We start from the raw sequence: 20,263 nt of genomic DNA, 5'->3' as shown, positions 1-20,263 counted from the left end.
TTGTTATTCCTGAAATACAATGGCACTCCTATGACCATACTCCACAGGACAGCAGAAAGGGAGGTGATGTTGGCTTACCCCCGCAGCCCACACATGTCACCAGCTCTCCGCCAGTTCCCCAGACACGGGAGTTGAGACCCCATAGAAAACTTGGGAGACTTCAGAGAGCAGGTTATGCCTCTAATGGCAAAAAAACCTTTTTAAATGACCTACTGCCAGCAAATCTAAAGAATTTGATTGTGGCTTCTCAAACTTTCTGTTGGATTCTATTATCTTCTCCCCATGGCGCCTCGAGGGACAGAGAGCCAATGACAATGCTGGCTGATGTGATGAAACCAATGAAGCTGACTTTTAACAAAATAAAACATGACTTAATCCAGCCTGGAGCAAATAAGGTGTGATCTGTTCAGGCTTTCTAACATCTTTAGGATTTCTTAAAGAAACTACCAGTGAGGAATAGCTTCTATCTTTTCAGCATAGGCTGCACCTCTTTAATTTTCAATCCTTCTGACTCTCTGCCAGTATTTTCATGTCCTGATACCCTCGAGGTGTGCCCCTTTTGAAGAGTGAAGCTGTCTTTCCCCAGAGCTGTACTGCTGGGGCAGCATTAGCTGGTTCTTAAGACTCAAGAACTCATCCCAGATTCCTTGAAACTGAATACACTACCACAATTTACGCAGAAATGAAAGAAATAACCTTGTCATCAAGCCAGAAGGCCCTGAAGTAAGAAAGCCCTCTGATATCATGATGTTCTTTGCAATCAAACAGGCAGAAAGCAAAACAGGTCTGTCCTCATTTCTGGGGCTCAGCTGACCGAACAGTAAATGCACAATAAAGCAGGCCCCTCCTACAACAACTATATGAGGGCAAAGGAAGTCTCTAGTTGCACCTGGCGTAATACTGGCATCTCTAATTTGGACCTCATTTCAAAGGAGGAGGGGAGGAGGGGCGAGAGCTAGTACACAATGCACTGGCACTCACTGTCTGAGACCGAGGCCTCATCTTGCAATCATACGATGACATCAAACGAGCAGTTCCACTTCTGTTTCACTCAAGTCCTCAAGTCTCAAGTGTCGCCTTTCTGTTCTTTTATGATTAATTATGCTTTTTAATTCAGTCTCCATTCTTCTGCACACTGAGCCCCCTCACGTTTCATGGCTCTGCTCCATTTGCGTTTTCAAAGCTTGACAAACCCAGTTCAGCACTTGAAACAGGAAGCTCTCCAACACAAGTGCCAAGAAACAAGGCCCTTAGCTGCCTACAAGCCACACAGGGAAGGAGCTTAAGAACAGCCATGTGTGCCTCTGAAAACAAACAAGTGGATAAAATCACATCACACTGAAGCTGCACAGAGAAAGCAAACTGCTGGTATTGTTCTAGCAAATGCATTATTAACACACAGCCATTGGAAGTTCCTTCAGCTCCTCAAATGAGGTCTCTGGGCCTTCCACGTTGTTCCCTCCATCTGCTATACTTGTCCCTGGCCAACGCCCACTTCCCATCTAGCTAGATGTTTCTCCCAAGCACCTTCCCTGATGCCCCAAGTCTGAATTAGACCCCAGCTCTCACCACAAGCTTCCGTACATAGTACCACAGGACCTAGTCCAACAAAGACCAGGACAGTGCCTGGCTTATGCACCATTACATCCCCAACATGCAACCCAGCAGCTGCCTTGTGGTTGTTAATGACTGTGGGGGGGACGGGGTTTAGAAGGTCAACTATATTCATAATTATACCAGGACATTATTTGCCTTTTTCACTCTCATTCTCTCCCAAGTGCACAGTGGAGTTTTCCAGGAGCTGCAATGTGTGTGATGAATCGTTCTGACAGCTAAAGGAATGTGTGCTTACTTACTCCTATGTTTTAGGTTTTTCTGTTTTAATTCCTAATGTGGTAAATAATAGACTTATGTAGCCCACAAAAACAAAAGCTCTTTGGGGTCCTCAAAAATTTTTAAGACTGCAGAAATCCCCAAAGCCAAAAACGTTTGAGAACCACTGGTCTAGCACATGGCCTGGCACATACCCTGTCATGGTATCCTCCTCTGGAATGTTCTTCCCATCCCTAGAAGGGGCGCCACTCAACACCCCCACCCTCATACATCATGCCTCGAATACACCATCATTACCTAGGGGTCTTCTGAAGCTCCCTTTGTTCCTGTCACTTCCACTAGGTCACGAGCTACTAAAGAGTAGGGACTATGTCCTCGATCGTCTCTGACCAAAGAAAAGGGCTCAATAAAAGCTCAGTAGCTGGACAAAATGTCAAGGTCACCTGAAAACCTCTGCTCTTCACCAAGCTAAGCCTAGTCAGACCACAATATTCAACTCCTGCCATAACTCCTTACCTATAGACTTGAGCTCACACTATCTTCCTTTCTCCAAATACCTACAGTATTTTATTATCTATATAGTAAAACCAAATACTTGGTGACTAGTAGACTTTGTCCATTTATTACTGAGTTATGTCAGATTGTGCTTTGCCATCACAATATCCACGTGAAATCCTAAAAAGTACAAGACAAAATTATAATAGCACTGATTATGCCTATTCCATGCAAGCACTCTACAGCCAGGATACAAGAAGCATCTAATTTACCTGCTCTTCCATATCCATGCCTCTATCACACCTTCACTGTACTAAGTACCATGTGAAAGACTGGGATTGCAGGACAGTGAAATCTCTGCCTCGCTAATGTAATCAGTAAACAGTGCAAAGGGATCCTTCCAAGGAAAAGCTCATACACAAAGAAAGTCGTTTCCCAGCAGTGTGGAGGTTCCTCAGAAAATTAAAAATAGACCTACCCTATGACCCAGCAATAGCACTGCTAGGAATTTACCCAAGGGATACAGGAGTACTAATGCATAGGGGCACTGGTACCCCAATGTTTATAGCAGCACTCTCAACAATAGCCAAATTATGGAAAGAGCCTAAATGTCCATCAACTGATGAATGGATAAAGAAATTGTGGTTTATATACACAATGGAATACCACTTGGCAATGAGAAAGACTGAAATCTGGCCTTTTGTAGCAACGTGGATGGAACTGGAGAGTGTGATGCTAAGTGAAATAAGCCATACAGAGAAAGACAGATACCATATGGTTTCACTCCTATGTGGATCCTGAGAAACTTAACAGAAACCCATGGGGGAGGGGAAGGAAAAAAAAAAAAAAAAAAAGAGGTTAGAGTGGGAGAGAGCCAAAGCATAAGAGACTGTTAAAAACTGAGAACAAACTGAGGGTTGATGGGGGGTGGGAGGGAGGGGAGGGTGGGTGATGGGTATTGAGGAGGGCACCTTTTGGGATGAGCACTGGGTGTTGTATGGAAACCAATTTGACAATAAATTTCATATATTAAAAAAATAAAAATAAATAAAAAAAATAAAAAGAAAGTCGTTTCCCGTATGCAGAAAGCACTCCATGTCTGCTGAATGAAGGAATGAATAAATGAATCGGAAATAGCAAATCAAGAACTACAAACGTGCTCCAAAGGCTAAGAAAGACGGTACAGAAAATAAATCCGATGTATCTAGGACTGATTAGCAATAGCTCTCTCTCAAAAGTTAGAGCAGAAGAAAAGGGAAAAGGGGAAAGGCAGCAAAAAGAAACAACCACAAAATCCTCCGACTCTTCAAAATCAAAGGAGGGAGGAATTCCAGCAAAGATCAAATTATAATCAAACCAGTTCCACAAGCACTTATGTTCCAGGCAAGGAGGAGTGAAGTCCTTCCACTGATCCTTTAATTCATTTATTGGTCATTAGAAAGAGCAGAAAATCTGAAAACCACTGGTTAGTAGAAAGTGTAGGCTAAGTTACCATTACCACTGGAAATAAGCTTCCCTTGGGGACAAAAGCCTGCCTTTGCAGTGTCCCATCTTCCCTTCTCACCATCCTCCTGTTTCCAGAACTGGTCCACTACCTGCATCACAGGCTGAGTGTGACCCCATATCTCCCTGAACTCATCTTCAGCAGCTGCCCAATAGTCAACAGAATACAGGCTGCTGACCTCAGTGCTACGAGGGTCTTACAGGTCACCTAAGCTCAAGCTCTTTTAGCCTGACACCAGCCTGGTGATCAGTCATGCAAAGAAATAGGACAGCCAGAAATCACCACACCTGCCTACTCAACAGAATGGCTCCCTTTGTTCTCTGCCTGCCCCTCTACTCAAGCTTGCCACTCTGAACCAGCCACTCATTTGCTAGCCTGAGCTTCCTGAGAACATAGATCATGCCCATTGGTGTCCCCAGTGCCTAACTATAATGCTTGGCACTTCGTAGGCGGCCAATGAATGTTTGCAGGATGAAAGACTGTATGAATGATCATAATCATATACACCCACACCTCTTGCTCAAATCATCCCATTTCTATTCTTGTCCCCTTACAGTCCTTTCTCCACCAGTGGCCCAAGTGACCTTTGGACAAGTGAAGTCAGATCAGGTCACTCCCATTCTCTCACTCTTGCCATGGCCCTAACCACACTCACAATAAGCCTACAACCTTACCATAGTTCCCTGAGCTCCACATGATGCATCACACTTCCTCCCACATGGCCTCCAGTATCCAGTGCATATTCCAGGCATGTTCTTGCCATAGGGCCTTCGTACTTGCTATTCCTTCTGCCTAGAGGATTCTTCTTAGATATCCCCATAGTTCATCACCTTCTTTTATCTACCCAAAAATTCCCTTCCTGACCCCTGGTATGGTTAGCTATCCTTTTACCCTGCTTTATTTTCTTTATAGAACTTTTAACTACCTGCCATTACATATGATCTGTTTACCTCCCAGACCTGTGCTGCCCAATATGGCAGTGACTGGCCACATGTGGCTACTGAGCACTTGAAACGTGGTTAGTTGTGCTGTAAGTATAACAAACATGCCACACTTCCGAGACAGTACAAAAAATGGATGTAAAATATCTCATTAATACTCTACTGATTTCATATTGAAATGACATTCTGAATATAATGGGTTAGATTAGATTGATAAAGTTAATTTCACCCATTTATTTTTATTTTTTTTAATGTGACTACCAGAAAATTTTAAATTACATATGTGGGGGACACTGCCTTTCTATTCGACAGTAGTATACTAGAATATAAGCTCTCTGGGGGCAGCAACTTTATCATCTTGTTCAGCAAAGAATCTCCAAACTTTGAAAAGCACCCTGTACACACAGCTGCTCAGTAAGTACTTAATGACTAAAATATCTTTCCTCTGCTATGACTCTTTCCCATTGTACAAGGTCCAGATCAAACCTCCCCTCTCCCTGGAAGCTTCCTGGGGTCACCTCACTCAACATTCATTCCCCCAGCAACCAGCACAGGGTCTGGCACAGTTCGATACACAGTAAGTCCAATAATTCAGCAAGTGGGGAGTGGGGGTGGGCAGGTGGGGAGGACTATTAGTCTCATATTGTACAAGAAGGTTCTGAAACCCAGAGAAGTAAAATGACACACCCAAACTCACACAATGAGCAAGTGGCAGACCTGGAAAACAAACCCATGTCTTCCAGCCCCAGCCCCTGGCACCTGGCTCTCCACCCAAGGCCCAGGCTAGCAGCCAGGGTCACACCCATAGACGTGGTTTGCTTGTTTGTTTTAGCTATAACCCTAGCCAACATTTGAAATTTGGAGGATTTCAACAGTCCCTGTTCCCATTTTATTCAATACTTGAACACATGTCAAGTACAAGAAAGATATCCAAGAACAAGACAGGAATGGCCCCGGTCCTCATTGAGTGACTCTGACAATAAACCACTAAAAAAGGAAAATACACAGTAGTCCAAATTGTGATAAGAGTGATAAGGAAAATAAAAAATTGAGAAGGGAGATAGGAAATACCAGGCATGGGAGATGATATTTTCAATGAGACAACTGAGGAGGTGACATCTAAGAAGGAAGAAACAGGACATGTGGACATCTGGGTTTCCACACCTGTACCACATGGAAAGGTAAGTGCAAAGGTCCTTGATGGTATCACTGGCTGGAACAGATGGAGTTACCTCTCGAGACACAGTGTGCAGAACTAGATAGCTTCCCCTTTACAGTACAGAATTATCTCCGGGAAGTGGTGTCCCAGCCAGTAAAATAACTACGGTTTCCAGCTTTCCCTGCAGCCAGGTGTGGCCATGTGGCCAATGGGAGGTAAGCACTAGTGACATGTCTCTTCCACACCATGGAGGTGGGTGCACCTCCCTACCCTCCACTTGCCTTCCGCTAGCTGGAGAGAGAGGATGGTGAGGCCCCAGAGAGTAGAGGCTCCAGGAGCACCAGCTGACTGGTAACTACACACAGTGATCTGCTTACGTGAGCAACAGATAAACGGTGTTGGTAACTTTAGTGTGAAGTCCTTAAAACATGGGGGGAAGTTTACTACAGAAACTAGCAAGTGCCCCTCCACACACGATTACCTCCCCGACTCAGAGTTTGTAATGTGGATTGTGGAAGGCCTATCTGGTCCCATGTAAGCATTGAGTTTGCAGCCCCTGTACTACAAATTTAACAAATTATGTCTAAAACTGATCCTTGAGGGGTGTCTGGGTGGCTCAGTCAGTTAAGCATCTGACTCTTGTTTTCAGCTCAGGTCATGATCTTTTGGTTCATGTGATCGAGCCCCACATCAGGCTCTGTGCTGACAGCACAGATCCTGCTTGTGATTCTCTCTCTCTCTGGCCCTGACCCACTTGCTCGTGCATGTTCATGCATGTTTTCTCTCTCTCTCTCAAAATAAATGAACTTTAAAAAAAAAAAAAAATCCTTGACACATCACTAAGACCTGCCTTCCCCCAAACTCACTCCAAATTCCAAACCTTTCCACCCCATCAAGGATGAAAGGTCCCCATGTGTCTTTTCCATTTGACATGTGGAACAATTAATCCAACCAAGGTCTTAACAGCTCAAAGTGTCTGTCTATATTCCAAAAAAGGATGCCAAGAGGCATAATTCCTCAATCTTTCAAAGAGAGTTATTCTAGGGGAAATGTTATCTATTCTTACCCTTAATATCATATCAGGAAAGACAAAGTTGGCCCTAAGAACAAAGAGAGCTTAATTAAGATGTTTTACAAGACAACTAAACTCATTGTGCGATCTTGGACTGGATTTTAGACCTGAAGAAAGACACTATTGGGGAAATTTGGGAAATATGAATAAGTCAGATTAAGATTCACTATTGTGAATAGTACTGTATCAGTGTTACTATGCTGGTTTTTAATTATAGTTTTCTAAGATTATAATACTTAGGGAAGTTGGGCAAAAGCCACGTGAAAACTCTGCCCTACTCAGCAACTTTCTGTAAATGTTTCAAAATGAAAAGTTTTTATATATTAAAATAAAAAGAAGAAAAGAAGGACTACACCACCTGCGGCTGGGGGAGTTAGAGGGGGAATGGGAAGTACTCTGTTGTGCTGGTTCCTAGCAAAGAGTGTTCAGGCAAGAGACCAACTCAGCATTTTAGACAGGGCAGAGTGCTTGCCCAATACTTCCAGGATGCTCAGCAGGTAAGGCATAACCCCACCTCAAAACAAAGAAGAGAAAGAAGAAAAGAAAAGCACCTTATTTGGATCATCAATGTGAGTCCCAGCCCAGGACTGGTGACATTTTTTCTCACAACTGCCTTTCAATCTGATCAAGTAGAGACAGCTCACAGGAAAACTTTGGGAAAAAGAAGAGACCAAAATCTGTTTTTAAAAGCTTCATCTCTGCAATTGTTCTCACTTTTGAGCTACTCTCCATCACCTTGAATTATTTTTTCTTAAAACCTTCCTAGGGAACTTTAAGTCCCACTAAGAGGGAGCTCACAGAGTGATTTACCTCTGCCCTAAGCAGAATTTCCAAGCAGAATCACTGTGATGGCTTAGACTCTGTTAATAAAACCCTGAAAATAAGAATCAGCAGGTGTAACCTGGCGAAAGACCATGAGGCCATGAGGGCTCAAGAAAGCAAGATCCTGAGAGTAGACATCCCATGGTAGGTTCAGAATTCTAGCCTCTTAAAAGTTGAAAAATCTCCTTCTAAGCTTGATTTATCCTCTTGGGATCATGAGCCCTCCAGCGTCTTAGAGGAAACAGGATTGACTTTCAATCTAACACAATCCTAACTTTGATGTTCTCTCGGGAAAAAAAAAAAATCAGATTTTACCAATTTCTGTTCTGGACAATAAATCCACTACACTAGTGTTTTCCAAACTGCAGATCTTAAAATCAATTTAGTGGGTAACAACTATCTTTTATTTACTTATTTTTTTAATGAAACAGTAGAGAATAGAAGACATCAGCATGTGGTGAGCTAATACGTGTCTTACTGCAGATGTCAGAAATACACAGTCCTGTACAATCATCATCAGCCTTCCAAAACACAAATGTCCTTCATTTTAAGTATGATGAATCCTTTTTCACAAGGTTGGGTGGGGGGGATATTTTAAATGAATCTTATATTCACAATAACTTTTATTAGAACATCTGAAATGTGTTCTCATGAAGATAAAAATAGTGTTATAAAACTGAAATTTAAAACTTTTCCTGCAGGGGCACCTGAGTGGCTCGGTTGGTTAAGCATGACTGTTGATTTCGGCTCAGGTCATGATATCTGGGTCAGGAGATCCAGCCCTGTGTGGAAGCTGCTTAGGATTCTCAGTCTCCCTCTTCCTCTGCCCCTACCCCCTACCCTGTCCCCCGGCACTCTCTCTCTCTCTAAAATTGAAAAAAATAAATAAATAAAAAACTTTTCCCCACAAAGTATCTCCCTCAGATATTTATCAACCACAGACACCACCAGCAGACATCACGTTAACCAGTGATCAAGGTCAACATCACCACTAAGAAGACAGAATAACACCATGTACCCTGGCATGATGTGAAATGAAGAGCAAAATATTACTTATGTGGTGTTCTCACCAACACTGCCTCGTCAATTCAATCATGATTAAACATCAGAGAAACCCAAACTGAGGGCCATTCCACAGGCTAACTGACTGGCACTCTTTTGAAATTGAGGAACTGTCACAGACCAGAAGAAATTAAGGAGACATGGCAACTAAGTGTGAGGTGGGGTCCTACACTGGTTGCTGGAACAGAGAAAGGACAGTCAGTTAAAACTATAGTCTCGTTAATAGTCTTGTACAGATAATTTCTTGGTTTGGCAGCTGTACCCCAGTTATGTAAGACATGAATATTAGGGGAGGTTGGAATTCCAAAATTATTTCAAGATAAAAAGCTAAAAAAACAAAAACAAACAAAAAACACAAAACCTTTTCCTGAAAAAAGGCACATGAGTGTTTTGTCCCATAAACTATGTATCATTTAAACACAGTAAGTGCTTTATCTCCAATTCTCTAACCTTAAGAGATAAACATAATGAGTATTCGAAGTGCAATTTGTGTATAATTACTTAATATGCAGGGAAAGCTCCAAAGCTGTTATTCTTCACCCAGGCTCCTCCTCAGCCCTCTTCTACTTCTCTTGTCCTCCTAATATCCAACAGGAAGATCATCGAAGCTCCCTTTTCCTCCTCACACAGAGCAGTGCGAGACATCCCACAGATGCTGGGTTAGGGGTTCCTGATTCCTTAAAACAGGTGCTGAGCTAGGAGTTCCTGATTTCTTGTAACAGGTGCTGGGCTAGGGGTTCCTGATTCCTTATAAGCATCCACAGACTGAAAGATAGGGGAAACAGGGAGCAAGGGAGGTGGCAGTTATTAATGCAATATTTTCTGAGTACCCTTCTCTGCCAGGCACAGTTCTAGGCTTCAGAGAAACATCCATGAGTAAGACTGACAAGGCTACTGGCTCTCACAGAATTTATGCAAGAACATGATAAAAAAGCAAACACACAAAAATACATTCATATGCACACATACATACACTCAGATAATGTAAATGCTATGAAGCCAGAAAACCAGTGTAATGTGATAAAACTGGGGCCAGGACCCGATCTTTCTCTGATCCCGAGTTTCCTCATCTATAAAATGGAGATAACAGTATTCATCCCTATAGGGCTGTTGCTAGGAATTAAATTAGATAGCAACCACACAAGCCTTAGCAGAGTTCCTAGTAAATGAATGAGCCGCTAGCAATAGTAATCGATGACAAAAATCACTGATCAGCACCATTAGTGAAAGCTCTTTCTCAACTGACTTTAAATTCTACATATCCCACTGAAATTTGTTCAAAGTGTCTATGCTGATCACAGACGTAGTTATTTCTCCCCTACTAAGCAGCAACAATGAATGTATTTGGAAATAGAGCAGGAAACAAGCACTTAGCCCAGAGCCCCGGACAGTGAGGGGAAGCTTCCAGGTCCTGCTGGCGGGAACCTCCTCTGAGCTTGACGGGAATTGGCAGGCTGAATCCAAGGGAACGATGCCCGCCTTCCCATGAAGGACTTTTTCCTGGACTGTCTCTGCAACTGGAGCCGGACGGAACGTAGTCCAGGCCACCAAAACAAACCAGAGGCTCTCAGTCCTGGGGAAGGGGTTGGGAATTATAAGGCACTATCACATCCTCCCCCAGCCGTAGGTGGGACTAGAACGTTTTCCTTCCCAAAACAAGCTTCAGCAAGACGGCTTCCCACTTCTAGAACACGCAAAAACAGCAAAAGCTATTGAAACAATTTAGAAAATTAACCATGAAATGAGGATGTATAAAATGAATCAACCTCACACCAAAGCGCTACGTATTATACAGCTGGACATTTCTCAATAACCTCTGACACACAGACAGAAAGACAAACACTCTGGATCTCTCACCCACAGCCTCCATGAATAAAACAAAAAGTTAATACCAAATCATGCTTATTTAATACTCTAGGTCACTAAAGGGCATTTTTAAACTACTAGTACTCATAGCTTATTTAAGTGCATTATATACATTAAGATATTTTTAAATTTTGTATATGAGAAAACACCAGTCCCTCGCTTCACGTTACTTGCCAAGTCCGTCTAAAAGAAGGGATAAAACCTCCATGTGTTCCCAATCCCGTGAGTCAGTGACAGCACGACCCTCCCTGAGGAACCTCACTCACCCGGAGCATCACAGCTGCCCCACACCCCGTGCGAGAACCTCTAGCCATCCCTACCTCCCTCCCTTGCCTCTCCCCCAGCCTTCTTTCTCCCACCCCCTACCTCCCTGTTTCCAGTTCCACTTCTTTAAAACAAGAACAAACACACCACACCTCTCCTTTGCCTCGCCCAGGTTTGTGGTGCCCAGGTGAGGGCTGGGGCCCAAGTCTGGCCATGTGCCTCACAGAAGCAGAACAGCAGTACTATTTACTGACAGTTACTATATAAGAAATTAAAACTGAGAAATTTCTAAAACATAGAACGGCACACAGAGCCCCGACATCACGGTGCTCCTGGAAAACTCCGCCACACCCCCATGAGAGAAGGGTGAAAAAAGCAACTATCTTAGTATTACTGCAAAAGTAGTTCTGACTTTGGCAACTCCCTAAAAGAATCTCAGTGATTCCCAGCTGTCCCTGGCCCATCCTGAGAATCAATGTCCTACAAAAAGAGAACTGAGTCTTAAAGAGCAAGTGTCACACAGCCAGTTACACTGTTCTGCTACCAACCCTTCCTTCTTTACTATCGTTCTCCTTGGAAACAAAGCTCACTTCCACCACATCCACCGTCACCTTCAAGGAACCCACATCCAAATGCACACCGCAGGGCTGATACTTCACCTGAGTCCCTACTGCCTGGATCCCCCACCAGCATCCAGAGCCAACTCAACTCATCATCATGCCCCTCTACCCCAACCAGCTCACCTTGGCAGCCTAACTTTGCGGGGGAGTCATTCTCCCACTTATATCCCAAACCACTCAGTCATCTTTGATTCTTGCCTCTCTGTGCACTGCTGATTGGTCTTCAGGGTGTCTCTTACAAATGTAAACAGTACGGTATAAAACAGTGTACACATTCTGTTGCTACACAAGGAAAAAAAAGGCTGGATTCCAATGCATCAAGTTTACACGTAGCTATCCCTGGATCATGGAGTTATGAGCTATTTTCAATTCGATTTCTTTGACATACTTGTCTTCAGAGCATGCATTGTTTTATAAGCGTATATTATTTTCACAGTCAGACAATATGCTAAAAGCTTCTTCAGGATTTTGCTTGCAAGTTATATCCTTCGACTGTGCCCCTTCCTATGTTAAAAGAAAACCGCAGGCCAAAATGGGAGTTACTTATGCTAGGCCAAGTCACCAAAGTGGGGCTTAATATCTAACCTAACTGTACTTTCAACCTCTCCCAGGAACATAGTCGGCCAACAATTCTCTGGTCAGCACCATGGAGGTAGGAAGACACAGTGATCCACCTAATAAAACTCTTTGTTCTCCCTCAGGGAAGGTGACCTTGCCTGAAACAATCTTTTCTTCTGCTAATAAATTCTCACCCCATCCTCCTTCCTATAAAAACCTTCCATTTTGTACAACTCCTTGGAGCTCCTTACAATTTGCTAGACAGGGATGCCGCCTGATTCATGAATTGCTTAATAAAGCCTATTAGATTTTCGAATTTACTTGGTTGAATTTCAACACCTATTAAGACTCCAATCTAGTCCAGAATCACATCGTCATGGGTCATGTTTCAGTTTTTATGGTCTTCCTGCACTGGCCTCTGCCCACTCACACAGACATTTAGGCCCCGGGTCTTGCATCCCAGAGTATGATAGGAAAGCCAACAGGATACTACTAGTGCATAAGAGGCACTTAGCACACAGAACTTGGCAAATACTAAATAAAAGCTCATTGTTGCTGGTCCTGGTAGCAGTTCTCCACACTGCTATTAGATGAAACTTCTGAAAATATAAAATGGCAAATGACAACCCTGTTTTAAAACCATCAGTAGCCCCCAATGCCTAAAAATAATAGCCAAGATTTACAGAGCCCTTGCTCTGGGGCACAACAGCATTAGCAAGTGTTAGCGCACTCAGGCACCATCTCAGCCCACAAGGTGGGTCCTGTGAAGATCTCCATTTTATACTTGAAGACGCTGAAGCACAGAGCACTTACGCTCCAAGGCAGGAAGCTAAGAAGCGGCAAATCTGGGACTCAAGCCAGCTCAGTCTTACCGCCGGAGAGAGCTTTCCACGATGATGGGCATGCTCTAGTCTGCACTGCTGAATACGTGGGCTACTGAGTGTTTGGAATGTGGCTGGCGGCAGTGAGCAACTACAACTGAAATCTCCCTTAATGTTAACTGAAATAGCCCCAAGCGGCCCACAGCCACGTACCGGCCAGCAAACTGGAGCATAAAAGGATAAAAGCCCAAGCTTAACAAAGGAAAGTCCTCACAACACCCTGTCTACCTACCTGTCAACTGATTCTTACAAGAAGCTTCGGTTGGTCTAAAACCCCTTGTAACTGTACTCATTCCTACCTGCCCGGCTGTCCCCTGCCCTCTGCTCATCTCAGTGTCTGTATAATGGAGGAGCTTCAGAAATGACAGGAAGGTAGACTTGGCACAAACCCAGACCCCAGTGGCTATTATCCAAGGGTCTCAGTTTCCCCTCTGTAAAATGGGCATAATCAAGCCCTCAGTCACTCAGTTGTTGGGAGCAGGAAAGGAAGTTGCCAAGGTAAAGAAATGAGCATGATGCCTGATACATGGCAGCGTCTTGACAGATGTCTCCCACCCTTAACACCCGAGCCATCTGTTGTCTTCATCACAGATCCCAGAGACCACCCTGACACTCGTAAAATAAGACGTTAGTACACCCTAAAGCTGTCAATCCCAAAATACCACTGACAGTTTTTCTTCTTCTCTTTTTAACTTGATAGACATGACTGTAGGGTCCACCTGAGAGGCTAATCCGGAAAGAAAGCTAAGAACAGTCAGAAAAGGGAAGGACTGAGGGGGGGGGGGGTCTTGCCTCATTAGATAAGAAAGCACGTTAAAAAGCTATCACTTGGCCTGTTGCCAAGCACTCGCAAATATTTTTTTGGCAAAAAAATTTTCGAAAACTTACTATTAAAGTTGCCATCATTAAAATGTGAAAACAACAGCAATAACAATAACTGATCCTTACAGAGCCCTCGCTGCATGCCAGGCACTGTGTGGAGGGCTTTATCCACATGCATGATCTCATTTGAACCCCACGACGGTTGTTTTTCAGACTGCCAACTGCAACTCATTAATAGATCTTGGAAGTCAATCTAGTGGATCTAGAAATAGCACTCTTTTTAACAAGACAATAGAATAAAATAGGACAGGACAGAAAATATGAGGGAACTGCATGTAACACCTCACGAATCTTTTACGTATTTACAGAACTTCAATTTCAAATGTGTCATCTTGTCAATCACAGTAACAAAATATATAAAAAAGACCTTGCGTCACAATCTATAAGGCATGTACAATTACAATCACCATTTCACAGTTGCAAAAACTGAGGTTTAAAACAATTAAGTGTCTTGCTCAAATTTACCCAGCTTGTAAATGACAGCCAAAACTGGGACCCACGCAGTCTGCCCTCAGACCCCAGCCCCATCAACACTGGCAAATCAATGGGACAGGATAGATGATGCAAAAGAATCTAGTGTTTCTGTAAAAAAAAAGCAAACAACTGAAAACAAAAGGAAATGGACGAATCAGTTACCAAATCATTATTTTGTTCTCTTCAGAAGGGAAAAGAAGTATCTTGTAAAATTGTAAAACATGAAACCGATAAAAAGGCCAGGCCTAAGAACAATGGGAGATATCACAAAGAAAAAGGCATACATAAGACATACGTACATAAGGCATAAAAAGACAATACATAAATGTTAAACTTTTGCCCATAAAAGCAATGAACAAATTAAGTTTCTGCAAACATTTTACTCATTTTCAAAAAGTACAGGGCTGACTGCCCTCCAAAACTGACTTCAGGCGGGGTGCCTGGGTGGCTCTGTCAGTGAACCATAGACTCTTGATTTCAGCTCAGGTCATGATCTCACATTTCATTAGTTCAGGCCCCACCTCGGCTTTGCACTGACAGCGCAGAGTCTGCTTGGGATTCTCTCTCTCACTCTCGCTCCCTCTGTCCCTCTCAAAATAAATAAATATTAAAAGAAAGAAAAGAAAAGAAAAAGAAACTGACTTCGAGCAAGTTAACTATGTTTCCCAATCTGTACAATGGCATGACAATAACAGTCTGTACCTACTAAGACTGTTGCAAAGATTAAATTAGATTTTGTACCACTGCCACAGAGCAAACTCTCACATAAAGTAGCTGCTGTTATGTGATGCAAAATAACAGTTCTTTCAAACCTGAAAACTACTACTTCTGCCACATAACCAAAGCCCCGCCGTAGTAAAAACAAAGGCACTGCATCTTAGCCTGAATCAAGCACTGGGTGCTTGTTCGCAAGGACTAGTTACTGCAAAGGCTCCTGGCTCAGAAAGTCAGCATCCCCCTGCCATGCCTCCATCCTTTTAGAGCCAAGCTCCAACAGCGATCCTCACCTCCCAAAACTTCAGGCCTTTGCTTTCTGTCGATTGCTTCCTCTTTGCCTAAATCTCCTCTGAAGATTAACAAAACAAAAATTTCACATCTGCACCTACATCCCTACCTGCATCCTTACACATACGTCTTGGCAGACAGGAATATAATCCATAAAATAAAATCTTTATAAATGAAACTGCCCCATCAGTGGATTTATTCAATTCCAATCTTGATAGCTACCATCAAATTCCCACTAAGAAAGTGTTCAGGGGTTTTGACCCTCTATGATTTCATCACCACTTTCCCCAGCACCTGATGTTCAGTTAAGGTCCACCAAGCTCACAGATAAACAATAGTTTCTTACTGCTATTATAATGTGCATGTTTAGGTCAAGTACTTCTGGTCGGCCATTTGTACATCTCTTTCCATTTCATGTCCAACTTCTGGATCATTGTCTCTCCTTGAAACTGCCTTTTGGAAGGTTACCAAGGCTCCTGTCTCCAAGACCAAGGACCTCATCTTACTCACATCCTCAGGGCACCATCTTGGCAACATCTGACAGCAAAAACCATCACCTCCTTCAAGAGACACTTCTCCTTTCTCTGTTATGACAATTTGCTATGCTAATTCTCCTTCATGAGGGGCAAGCCAATCTTCTCCCTAGAATCCTAAAGAAAAGCATATCCCAGTATCCAATCCTTTTCTTCTTACTGTAACATTATTTTTGTAACCTGCTATATATATACCTATATATATAGATAGATAGATATACACACATAAGTATATGTATATACGTGTATGCATGCATATATATGTGCATATATATATATATGCTTTATAAAGATAAGATTTTCTCCTCCTGAGAAATCTCACTGTAATACTCTTAAATCGTCCTCCATGTGCAAAAGATTTCCAAATGTCAGTCTTCAAATCACCTGAGACATAAACCCATGTTTCTAAAAGCCTAGCGAACGCCACCAAAGAGACAGATGCCCTTCCCACACAACAGGGTCAACACGAGGGCAGCACTCACTCTGTGCCCACACGGTGCTTGTACTTGACACACTGCATCCCACTTCCAAAAAGTTATATACCAACCTCATTACACACCTTCCCCAAACCTCTTCTACCTCCTTGACAATCAAACTTCAGTTAACGGTTCTCTGTTCTTCCCCATCCTCCTCCTTCCCATCCAAGGACCTGCCAAATCCTGTCGATTCTGCCAGTAAACTGTCTTGGTGTACATACCCAGCCTTCCCACTTCTGCCTTTGGTTCAGACCACTACTTCCTTACCTCTTGCCCTAATCCTGATACCACCACCAGAGTTCTCTGCTGAAAGCATAAATACCATCACTTCAATCTACCTCCTCAAATCACATGACTTTGGATGTTTCCTGCAGCCGCTCCATGTAACTGGCTCCAGGCCTACACTGGCAAAGGACTGCACCGGCACCATCCCTCCCAACCAGCCCCATGTTTTAGGAGAGTCCTGCCAGGGTGTAGTCCCTACCCCATCAGACAGTAGGCTCTTAAGAAGACATTCATCAAACCTCATTCACCTTAGGGGCATCTGGGTGGCTCAGTCGGTTAAGCGATTGACTGGCTCAGGTCATGATCCTGCAGTTCATGAGTTTGGGCCCCTTGTCAGGCTCTTTGCTGACAGCTCAGAGCCTGGAGCCTGCTTCAGATTCAGTGTCTCCCTCTCTGTCTCTCTCTCTGTCTCTCTCTCTCTCTGCCCCTTCCCCCACTCATACTCTCTCTCTCTCTCTCTCAAAAATAAACATTAAAAAATTTAAAAAAACAAACTCATTCACCTTATTAAAAAAATAAAAAACACCTTATTCACCTTGTTCCCCAGATAGCACTCAGGACAGTGCCTTGCATTTGGCAGGTGCTTTCTAAAGTTACTCAATACAATCTTCTAGCATGTGTTCATGTTATTCCAAAGAGCGAGAGGAACTTCTTTATACATGTAAATCCAGAATAAAGAAAAATCTTTTTAAATGGTCTAAATGACTTAGGAGTCTGTTTGTCCTGTATGACTGAATACACAGAAAAACATCCATATTCTCTTCAGACTTACAAAAAAGTCAAACTCCTTCCCTAAAAAGCTTTACAAGTAACTTAAAAATGACAAAAGCACTGGTTTACAATTGCTACAACCCAGAATGATTCCCTATTTGCCAAGAGAAAAAGGAGATTCGGGTGAGTCGAGGAAGATTCTGGCAATCACTTAATTTTATGATCCTCTGACGCCCCAATCAGTTGTCAGAACCACCAAACAATTACCTCCACAAGTTGACATGAGAAAGTGGAAAAGCCATATGGTAAGTCAAATGTCCAACAACTTGACTGAGAAGCCAATAAAAATAAATGGCCTTGTGTGAACTTGGCCTGTCAATTCAGAAGGACACATACCATTTACGTCTACTTCATTCTTTAAAGTTAAACCAATTTAAAAACTCTTCTAAAGCATCTTCCTAAACTGATTATAAAGAGGTCATTGAGAAGCAAGCACAGATTGTTTTTTCAGTGAATAAAGAGTCAAATCATTCTGAAAAGCATTACTTTGTTGAAAAATACAAGATTAAATTCTAAATGTGTTTATAGCTCTTCCCCTCTGTTAACACCAGAGGATTTCAAACACGTGTGCCTAAGTGTCCTTGATTTTTTTCCCCCTCTGAAGTCAAAACTTTGCTAAAGTTTCCCATACACTCTTGAACGTGAAGTTGAGAATTGCTAAGTTACTGATTAGAAGTTAGGGTTCACATTCAGGGACTCAAAATCCTCGCTCACTGAGAAATTAAACAGTAACATTACTGTTACTAGAGAACTTCTGAGTTGACAGAATTGAGGAGAGCTCCTCTGACAGCTGAGGTGTCCCATAACCACTCTCATATTCCCCCCAAAGGAGGCTACGCCTTCATGAAAGTGATCCCTTGACGCTTGGGGGGGGGGGGGGGGGGGGGGGGGGAGGGCGGCACGCAAACCTCCACAAGTTAATACGGCAGGAATCTTCTATGTGGCTTCGTGAACTCGGTACCCCCAGGGTCCCCAAAAGGGCAGGGTAAAAGGGACAGCAAAGCATGAAGTGCTCCAGGCCCCCAGAGGCCACAGCCAGGGACCAGTGGGCCGCAGACCGTCCCGTGACACTTAGGTCCAGGCTGCCCTTCGAAGGGACTTGGAGATGAGGCTCATCCGAGTGGGGGCGCATCGGGGGGCCGCCTAAGGCCTCCCCCAACTCACCTGCGATTCATGGGCCGGACCCTCACGGCCACCTTGACCGATGCCATCGCTCATCCCGGCCCGGCCCACGCGGGCTCCCACCTGCCCAGCGCCCCACGGCCGCCGGCTACTCTTGCGACTCTGCCCTCCGTTCCCGCCCACTTCCCTCTCTCTACCCCCGCCCCTCCGCTCCAGGCCGGACCGGGCGTCCCGCGGCGGCCCCACCTGCCGGGCCACTGAGCATGCCCAGAGCGACTCCGGCCCGCGTGATCCTCGCGCCGGGGTTTGGCTGCGGCCGGGCGGCGAAGAGGGGCGGGGTCGGGATGCCCGAGCACCGCCACCTAAGGTCGCCTAGTCAGGAAGAGCCTCCGCGCAGGCGGTGGCCTGTAAGTCACCCAGGGTTACCGAAGAGGAGTGATTTCAGGAAAGCTACAACCCAGTCTTATCACCTGAAAACCTAGGGAGGAGGAAGAAAGGGAAGGGGTCGCAGTAACTTAGGGCCAGAGCGAAGACCTCAGTCCTGGGGCTCAGATGACCGAAAACAGTGTGTCAACCCATAACAAGACCTGGTTTTACCCCGTTGTGCAAGAGTTAGCTCATCCAATTTACAGAACAAGAATCTGGGGCGCAGAGATTATCATAGCTTGTTTGTGGGTTGTCCCACTAGGTCCTTCTCTGCTGCTCTAAGGCTACCCAACCAAGGGGTGTGTTTTGGACCTCTCAATTCAGGGATGACGAGAAATGAAAATAAAAAGGGTACTAGATGTTTTTAAACTGCTGGCGAGAATGGCTACACTGACTGAAATCAGATCTTCATTGGACTTTTTTGCATTTGTTACAGTTTAGTAGTTCAGTTTTAATCATAACATAGTTAGGCGTGAAAACGACCCTCTCTTTAAAGCTTAGGGCATAAGAAGTGAGGCCTGACCCAGCCTTTTTTTCCTGAGTCCTCCTCTCCCCGTTGCCCTCTCCCGAAAAATATAAGTTCATTTATTCAGCTATGCATTCACGTATTCCTTCACACACACCCAGGAACCCACCTGTGACCACAGCCAAGACCTGAGTTCTGCCTTCCTCCTACTGCCCCATTCAGAGCAGCTCAGCCCACCGCAGCGCAGCTCCAGGACCCCTCCCTTCCTGCCCAGTAGGGCAGCTGATGGTCAGGATCTGGCAGGCCCACTGTATCAGGTCCTCAAGATCCACCAGGCTCTGGAGTCCCCCTAGGGCTGAGAAGGGAAGCTCTGCCCTCACCCCTCTCCCTCCCTGCGGGTATTTCACACTCCCAGGGTGTCTGAGTGTCTGGAGCAGTGGCTTTCTGTTCAGATGAAGGGACCAGAGCCAGGCAAGAGGGGCTGCTCGTCCAGGAAGCCAAGCTGTAACAGAGGCCTTAGGGAGTGGACACTGGGCTGCTAGATTTGAGCCCCAGCTCCTACACTAGTTTTGGGCTTCCTGCAAGTCTGCATTGCTAGGCACCTCTGAGGCTTTTTGCCTGACGGCAACTCCCTGGAGTTGATTAATGCATTAAGTGAGATGATGTCAGCAAACGTGACCCACTCAGATAAAGGAATCATTACTTCTGCTTCCCTAGAGCCCCGCGGCTAGCCCGGAATCAGCATC

General features: G+C 44.3%; 1 protein-coding gene across 12 annotated transcripts in view; it reads right to left on the bottom strand.

The window, feature by feature from the left end:
* KIF16B (kinesin family member 16B) overlaps nt 1–18,847 on the bottom strand; it is a 292,229-nt gene extending 273,382 nt beyond the window's left edge. For 4 of the 12 annotated variants that reach the window (XM_058684830.1, XM_058684834.1, XM_058684835.1 and 1 more), the window contains exon 1: nt 18,668–18,831. In XM_058684830.1, the coding sequence (XP_058540813.1) occupies nt 18,668–18,714 (47 nt within the window). In that variant the 5' untranslated portion in view covers nt 18,715–18,831. Of the gene's footprint in view, nt 1–18,667 lie in introns of all 12 variants that reach the window. The other 8 variants (XR_009248807.1, XR_009248808.1, XR_009248802.1 and 5 more) reach the window with 7 other exon arrangements.
* Nucleotides 18,848–20,263: the final 1,416 nt, after the last annotated feature.

The sequence above is a fragment of the Neofelis nebulosa genome, chromosome 9, assembly GCF_028018385.1.
Source record: "Neofelis nebulosa isolate mNeoNeb1 chromosome 9, mNeoNeb1.pri, whole genome shotgun sequence".
NCBI lineage: Eukaryota > Metazoa > Chordata > Mammalia > Carnivora > Felidae > Neofelis > Neofelis nebulosa.
Note: the sequence above shows the minus strand (reverse complement) of the source record. Positions and strands in the feature narration are given on the sequence as shown.